This window comes from Apodemus sylvaticus, chromosome 7 (assembly GCF_947179515.1).
Source record: "Apodemus sylvaticus chromosome 7, mApoSyl1.1, whole genome shotgun sequence".
NCBI lineage: Eukaryota > Metazoa > Chordata > Mammalia > Rodentia > Muridae > Apodemus > Apodemus sylvaticus.
Window position 1 is genome coordinate 44,762,932 of NC_067478.1, and position 8,908 is coordinate 44,771,839.

The following is an 8,908-nucleotide window of genomic DNA, read 5'->3' on the forward strand; positions in this document are numbered from 1 at the left end:
ACTTTAACTTTTGAAATGCAAATGCAGACTGTAAAAGAGTTCTTAGACTTCTAAAAGCTTGACAAGAACCTATGGATGTATGGATTTGAACTATTTCTGATATTGACCCTATTGACTATGTATTTGAAAAAGCAATGGCCAATAATCCTAAATTTCTGAATTGTCTGTTTTTCTGATTATAGGTGACAAGGTCATTTGAAAAGGAACTGTAGATAAGGCATTCCTAGAGACTGTACTGGAAGACCTCAGTCTTTCAGGATTTGTAGAAGGTGTGGAAAAGGCCTAATTAAAATAATTAATGCAAACCAGCAAAAGATTTGTGAGGCAATCCCTTAACAATGGGAAACTCCCAGGTGATAATCCTTTAAATATAGGAAACTCCCAAGAAGTTCACTCATAACCCAGGCAACAAACAACATGAGCCAGATAATTCCTGTCAACAATCCACAGAGCAACTAGAGAAAACCAAACTCGGTAGGTATTGAATATCTAATCCATGGTACAGAGGCAACACTGCTCTGGCAATAACCACAAGTAGCTCACAAGGACAGAGCAGCTTCACTTGATAGGACAAGTCATTCTGGGGGTACTGGGACACTAACAGCCCTACCTTTAAAATGGTTAACTGACAAGAAAATGTCAGTTAGAGCAATGGACTTTGAATAGGGAAAAAAATACAGGGACTTGAGCTGCAGGTACAAGGGCAACTGGAAACCCCACATATAACAGTCTATAAGTCTTCAGAATCTTCTGTATGCGTCATTTAAAAGAAATCTGGAAATTAGAATATGTTGACTGATCTAAGGGCTGGAAATAAAATCACCAAAACTATGAGTCCATTACAAAGTGGAATCCTCTTACCTTCTCTATTACCAAAATGATGACCTATAATAATAATCTATTTTAAAGACTGCTCAAGATAGAGAAAAATTTGCTTTTACAGTACCAACTTAAAACAATCCTCAACCTGTGAAAACAAACCAATGGAAAGTTCTTCCTCAAGGAAGGTTGAATAATCCAACTCTGTGTCAATATTTTGTACAACACCCACTAGAAATAATTCATAAACAATTTCCTCAATCCATAATTTACCATGATATAAATGATATCTCGTTGACCAATTCTGATACAAATACAATCTCTCTAGAATGCTTAATGAAGCAAGAAATATTTTACCTATTTGGGGTAAAATACAGGTGCTCCTGAAAAATACTGAGAGGAGATTCAATCAAGTATCTAGAATTTAAAATAAGCCAACAAAAGATTCAACCACAAAAGATACATATCAGAAGAGATCAGCTACAAACTTAACTATTAATGACTTACAAAAACTATTGAGAGATATTAACTGTTTACAGCCTACTATTGGACTAAATACTCAAAAGTTGAGGAATTTGTCTCAAACTTTACAAGTCTGATTCAAGCTTAAACAGTCCTAGACAATTAACACCAGAAGCAGAGAAAGCATTGACTCAGGCAGAGTAAAAGTTGCAGGACACACCTGTGAACTGCCTAGAAACCAAACTTGACTGTATTGGTGAGAATACTTGCCTTCTACTCATTATGGAGAGAGAAGACAATATTCTAGAATAGATCTTCTTAGCACATAAACAGAGGAAAAAACTCAAAACATGTTGAACAGGTTTGTGGACTAATTATAAAAGTTAGACTAAGACTTTATCAAGTATCAGGAACAGACCCATAATAAATAATAGTACATTATACTACTGCAGAAATTACCTCATTATGGGTAATTAATGAAGACCAAGCAAAGAGCTTGTAGTAATTATTTGGAAGAAATTAACAACAAATATCCAAAAAGCAAGCAACTCCAGGTCATAAGAAGAATTAATTGTATTCTACCCCCTTATAGTAAAAGAGACACCAATTTCTGAAATTCCTACATTTTATACTGATGGAAATAAAACAAAAATGACGGGCTATAAGTCAGGAATAAGTAAAGTAATTCAAAGCCCATATGCTCTGGTTTAAAAATCAGAGCTATATACAACTCTTGCAGTATTATTAGATTTTTCTGAATCTATCAATATAATTACTACCTCACAATATGCATAGAGATTGTGTTACATATAGAAACTGCTGAACTTATTCCTAATAATTCAGAATTGACATCATTATTCATACAACTGCAATAGACAATTTGAAACAGATTATCTATTAGATATCACCCATATTAAACCTCATATGGATTGCCTGGTCTACTGGCACAAAGAAATGAAAAGATTGACCAATTATTAATAAAAAAAAATGTGCTAGAAGTCTTAGAATTTCATAGAAAAATAGCATGTTAACAACAAAGGTTTAAAGAAAAATGTTCCCATTACTTTGTAAGAAGTCAAAGAAATTCTTTATAAAAAAAATGAAAAAGTCCTACTTGTTCTTTGCATAATCAGGTTCTACTACCTGCTGGAAGTAACTCTAAGCATACCCAAAAAAGTTAAATTTGGCAGATGGAGTTTCATTTTGTAGAATTGGGGAAACTAAAATTTGTACATTATAGCACTGATACATATTCAGGATTTCAATGGGCTTCTGCTTTGCATTGTGAAAAGTCTGAGTCTGTAATTGTACATTTGTTAGAAATTATGGCTATCATGAAGATACCCTTACAAATTAAGACTGAAAAGCCCTCACATATACTTCCATTAAAATGAAATAGCATAAGACATATTACAGGTACAACATACAATCCAATAGGTCAAGCAGTTACAGAAAGATCTAATCGTACCTTAAAGGAGATGCTTAATAAACAGAAAGGGAATAAGAACTGAATAATGCTTTATTAACTTTAAATGTTTTGAATGCCAATGAGGCAGGAACAACATCTGCTGAAACACAAGATTATAGAACTACTGAATTAGATCAACCTGCATACTTTAAAGATGTTTTCACATCAGAATGGAATTCAGGAAATGTGTTGTATTGGGAAAGAGGTTTTGTCTATATTTCCACGTGTGATGAAAGACTATGGATTCCATCAAAACTGACAAAGGTTCCATCTGAGTAAGAGAAACTTCTCCGTGAAAGGCAGGACTCAAGGAAGGAAGCGACAGAAAGGCAGCCATGCAAACAATACAGAAAGCTGGCGATCCCCTCCCCCCCTTTATGGTCTTTACAGATCAACAAACTGGCTGAAAAAGGACAAATGTTCATCAGACTGGCAGACTGGAAAGCCTTGATGCCAAAATAAACATCTACTGAAGGACAGATGGTCAGGACTGCAGTGTGAAGGATCATCACATCAATGGATCTTCATAAGGACATTCAGACCGTTAAGTTTATGGGATTGATAATTGTTTTGGTAACAGAAAGGGGAAGATGAAGAGGAATTTTGATCCAGAGGCTGCTCTGGCAAGAGCTCCTATCCAAAGACCTTCTAGGTCTATGTGATCCTGCTAGAATGCAGACATGCTCTGATTACAATATGATACAAGTGTAATACAGCCATGCCCTTAGTACACACCTTTAGTCCCTGTGGTTGGTATATGCTAGGCCCAGGGAGTGGCACTATTTGGAGGTGTAGCCTTAGGGGAGTAGGTGTGTCACTCTGGGCGTAAGCTTTAATAGCCCCCATTCTAGCTGCCTGGAAGCTAGTATTCTGCTAGCAGCCTTCTGTTCCTCAGCTCCTCCCGCACCATGCCTGCCTAGATGCTGCCATGTTCTCGCCTTGATAATGGACTGAATCTCTGAACTTGTAAGCCAACCCCAATTAAATGTTGTCCTTATAAGAGTTGCCTTGGTCATGGCGTCTGTTCACAGCTTTAAAATACTAAGACCAGAAGTTGGTACCAGGGACTGGGGTACTGCTGTGATAGACCTGCCCATGCTTTTGTCTGGCAGAATGTGGACTTGGAGACTTTGGATTTGGAAAGCAATGCAATCCTTTAAGTGGGGCTTAATGGGCTATCCTAGTAGGAATATGGAAGACTTTGTTGCTGAGAGTTCTACATCTTCATCTGAAGACTGATAGCAGAATATTGGCTTCGAAGCAGCTAGTATTAAAGCCCACGCCCACAGTGACACACCTACTCCAACAAGGCCACACCTCCTAACAGTGCCACTCTCCACAGGCCAAGCATATACAAACCATCACAGTTCCTAAGAATGAAGTCAAGGTTAGTTTGTAAAAGGAAGCAGACATGTTTGAAAGTGACATCTAATTGAGAGGTGGACAAGGTAACAAATCAGAGAAAGATTTTACAGAATGAGTCAGAATTACAATATGCCCCATTCTCACAAGAACAGCACAGGAAAGAGAGGCTACTTAAGCGCAGCACAGGGAGAGAGAGCATGGTAGACACAGGTGGTAGAGGTGGTGTGTGTGTGTGTGTGTGTGTGCATGTCTGTGTGTGTCTGTGTGTGTGTGTGTCAGTTTTACTAGGACAGTTTTACAGAGACAGATTGCAGAGAGAACTAGCTAGACACAGGTGAAGACAGAATGAGCCAGATAATGAGAAGGAGTCAGAAGATTAGAGCATACTTAGTATTTTCTAAGTTATGGTCCAAAGTTAGTATGTGGCCAACGCACTTTAGTGAGAAGCAAAGAGAAGCAGGATTGAAATCGTAATCTTGGAAGATTAGATTGTGAGGAGGCTAGAAGCTTCCAGGCCTAGGCCTACAGATAGTTAGAACAGAGAAGGAAATGCTCTAGGCTCAGTCCCAGTTATGTATTACCACAGCTTGGGTAAGGCTCTCATATCATCCCATCTTCTGAGGAGATAAAAGCAACACTTATGGAAACTGAATGTCTTTGTGTCTCAGTATCTTCATGATACTGGATGATAAGATGACCTCCTTGCTGCCCGGTCTCATAGGGTCACGTTTTGGGTTATGCCAAATCTAAATAGTCAGAAAAACAATTACCTGGCCTCAAGGGTTCCTAGCTTTGCCATCAAGTTGTCTCAGCGAAAGAGAAACATTCAGACATCCTCACGTACTACTTCCACCAATACTTCAAATCACAGTGAAATTTAAGTCTTCATCATGTGCCCTCCCGCTCTCTGAAGATGGAGTTCTACCCCAGAATCCCCGACTTGTACCAGTGGTCCTGGCACCTTACCCTCATTAGTGCCAACTGTCAACCTGACAAAACCTAGAATCACTTAGGAAACAAGCCTCAAAGCACACCTGTGAGGAGGCACCGAGAGGAGGTTGTTTAGTAGAGGCAGGAAGACCCACTCTAAATGCCAACAGCATGAATTTATTTGCTGGGATTGGACTGCATGAAAAGGAGAAAAGACAGAGTACCAGTATGCATCCCATCCTACTTCCTGACTGCGGATGTACTGTGACCAGCTTCCTCGAGCTGCTGCCACCACCAGGCCTTACCCTACAGGATGGACTGTAAACCAAAATCTATCCTCCCTTAAACTGACTTTTGACCTGAGTGTGCTGGGGAAGGGGGTTGAAGATGATGTAATCATTTGTAGCAAGAGAGACTATAAATGGTGATGTGGTATTTTTCTTGCTATATACATCTAGCAATACCTTCCACTAACTCTTCTAATAACACAAAAACATCGCAAATCACCTGCTTCCTAGAAATACACAATGGCTTCCGATAGCCCAACAGAATCTGAACCAAAGTGCAATGCACCTCTCTCTCTCCCCAGGCTTTGTCCTGAATTTTAAAGCCTCTACATCTTTCTTTCGTATATCTTTTTCACTCCAAATAAAGTCACATTGCACAAAGAAATATCAGGTTTACTAATCTGACTTCATTCATGCTATTCCTATCCCATAAAAAAGACAAGCCTCATCAACAAAAGGCCTTTGTCTATCCTGGTCATCACAGGAACTGCCTACCCCACTACCAGACCCATCTCAATCACATTGGTTTTCCCTGTTGATACAACACAGGACGAGCCTACGAGGGGCCTTAGACCTACTCAGTCTTTTTTCTGCCTGAAAAACAATACTCCTGTGGTCTTTGCAAAGATAAGTCCTTATCCCAGTCCACTGTGCACCTTAGAAGAAGTTGGCCCCGGCCACCAATGGAAGCAGAACCTTTTCTGTGTGAGATCAAACAGTATGGATGCACGGGAAGCCTTTGCAGCACCCGTGAAGAGCAAAGAGTCCAAATCTTCATTAACAGCCCTAATATGCAAAGTTTCAGCACCTAAAACTGTTTGTAAGTGTCACACACAATGGGACTGACTGGAAAGCTGACTCTGCCCTTCACCACACTTAGGAAGGCCACAAGCATCTCTGAGCCTCGACTGCCTTATCTGTGCAGTGGGCACAACACCATCTAACTCGCATGATTGTTGTCAAGCTAAGAGACTCCATACCTCCAACAGCTGAATAAAAGCAATTGCTCAACAATGGACAACAGTGTTCACATGGACAGGAGAAATGGCTAAGGGCACAACTTTCGAAATATGAAAAAAAAGAAGCAGAGCTCAAGTCAAGAAAGAACATGAACTAGTGAGCAACGACATGGGAGAGTGCGCCTCAGCAGGAGTGAAACAGCCTCAAACACAAGGCGCAGAGGAGAGTACAAAATCCCAAGGGTGTGTGCTTGGGCTTTGCAGCCTTAGCCCCTAACACACTCTTACACGTTCTTACACACTCTCACACTTAATACGCCGAACACTCTTATACACACTGGGTGTAAACTGGTGATTCGAAGTAGGCGTTTAAAAACTCCACTAAACCATTCCTATCTTCGAGTGAGAGCTCTAATCTCTGGGGCTCTATCATTGCGGGCAGGAGAGCCCCAGACACGGAATGTATGTCTGCATGTTTTATAACACGGTGAAACTATGACATTTTTTACAACACTGTGAAACCATGTCTATTCAAAGTTTCCTTTTACTGAGTTAGTACTTCCAAGATAGCAGACACTGTGTTATATATATTAGTGATGTTTAGTCAGTCCTTAGTTCTCGTCTCCTTTTGAAACAGCTGTTATCATTAATCCCTTAATTACAGAGATGTGAGGCTTGCAGAAGTGAGGACTTCAAAGTCCCAGGCGATGGGGACGAGACCAAACTCAAGACCCTGACTCTCACTACTCAATTCTACAGGCCCTCAAAACTCCACAGCATCATGGGAAATTTTTTTCTAGTTGATGCAAATTGGACTTGTATCAAAACTACAATAGTGGAGAAGGCAGTGGTCTTCAGCAGCCTTCACCAGGAGTGGTGTAATCACGCTTTTATGTTTTTTCTAAACTATGCCTTTTATCTGTAAGATGCTTGTACTGTTTCTATAGTAACAACCTAGAGACATGACATCACTCCGATTTTAGTAATTTCACAATTGTGGAAAGGAGAATTAGGAGGACCTGTGCTCTATTTCTCCATTACTAGGCCAAAGTTTCTTTGCTGTGAAAACAGTACTGAAGGCTGGGAGGGAAAAACGAACTGCTGTTCCCTGCTGTTCATCTTTCTAATACTTTTATTTCACAAAACTGGGAAAGCCTGTTCATTTAAACCATATCTAAAGGCCTCTTATTGCCATCCATGGAGTGGCAAGTCCGAAATCCTGCTTACTCCATTCTAACCCTTGGAGCTATGTGTCACGAACTTCTGTCCTGTGTACTGTTGAATAATCTGCTTCAAGGCTCCAGTCTATCTAACTGCAAAGTAAACATTAAGACATGACCTACCTCACATCCTGCCCTATGAACTAAATGAGATGAGGAATTTAAATTTCGCCAATAGCAAGCTTTCGATAAATATTCAATAATTGTTCACAAGTAAAGACGGACTTCAAAAAAATGCCAGCTCCGGCTTGGGAGAAGTTATTGGACAAGAAAACAGGATAGGTTTCCCTTACTTTCTCCTGATGCTCTGCAGTTAGACCTAGGATAGCAGGCGACTAGCAGGACAAAGAGTGTAGCGAAGGTGGCACAACAGGAGTCTGTCATTTGCTCTTCCCCACCACCTCTACGGAGTACTGCTTGGCCAAGTGGCAGCAGGGCCCAGCAGGAACTCGGTATTAGGCTCAAATAGAAGTCTGGATTCTTTCCCATTTTTAGGCAGAACCTGTTTCGTGACCTTGAGATAATCAAATTCTAGTATTTACTCCCGAGGTTTACACTTTCCATCCAAAAGAAATTTAAAAGGCAAATATTTTACAGACAGTTGCCTCAAGTTAGTGACTCAGTCTAGGACAAGCTGACACCTAAGACCTGATACGGGAACGAGGGAACGAGGGATAGAACTTAGGGAAAGTGGGGAGGAGGCACTCTTTAGACAACTCTTTACACCCTCAGGCCCTCCCAGAAGGCAGAGTGCCCTCTCACCTATCTTGAAGTTCCCAGGAACTGCATCTGAAAGGAAGAGTCACCAAGTAAAATCAAAAGGAACCCAAACCGACCCGAACCAGGGAAGCTCTGGATTATAGTCTAGAGTCTAGGGCAAGGCAGGGATCGACCAGGGAGGGATGCAGCGAGATCGCCAAGTCTCACCATACTGCAGGGACTCTGGGTCCGGCTGGAAAGTGAAGTGGGCCACCCGCCGCTTCTGGGCCGCGTCCTCGCCCCCGGGTTGCAGGAAGCCTTGCACCAGCGCAGCGCAGCGCACTCCGCACCACCGCCGCTCCGCTCCCGCAGCCCCGAGCCGCAGCAGCCCACCCGCGCGCGCAGCCACGGCCGCCATCCCCGGTTCTCAGGCACCGCAGCCCACGCTGCCGGCAGGGAGGGCGGAGCTGAGGCGCAGGCCTCCTCATTGGGCCGCCTCGAGGGGCGGGTCTGTGAAAGAGACCAATCGGAGATGGAAGTCCGGGGGCGGGGATGGAGACGCTTTGACCTGGCAGCCTGCACAGACGGAAGCCAAACTAAGGCCCTGGCAGCCTGAGGTTTGGTCCCTGGTTCTGAACCCACCCCGAAATCAGCTGCAGGACTTGCGGTGTCACAGCGCGACTGGCTGTGCTCTTACCC

At 42.0% G+C, this 8,908-nt stretch overlaps 1 protein-coding gene across 1 annotated transcript in view; it reads right to left on the reverse strand.

Moving 5' to 3' along the window:
* Bckdhb (branched chain keto acid dehydrogenase E1 subunit beta) overlaps nt 1-8,662 on the reverse strand; it is a 188,072-nt gene extending 179,410 nt beyond the window's left edge. The window contains exon 1 of the mRNA XM_052187725.1: nt 8,438-8,662. Coding sequence (XP_052043685.1) covers nt 8,438-8,627 — 190 coding nt within the window. The 5' untranslated portion in view covers nt 8,628-8,662. The remainder of the gene's footprint in view (nt 1-8,437) is intronic.
* Between the last annotated feature and the right edge of the window lie 246 nt (nt 8,663-8,908).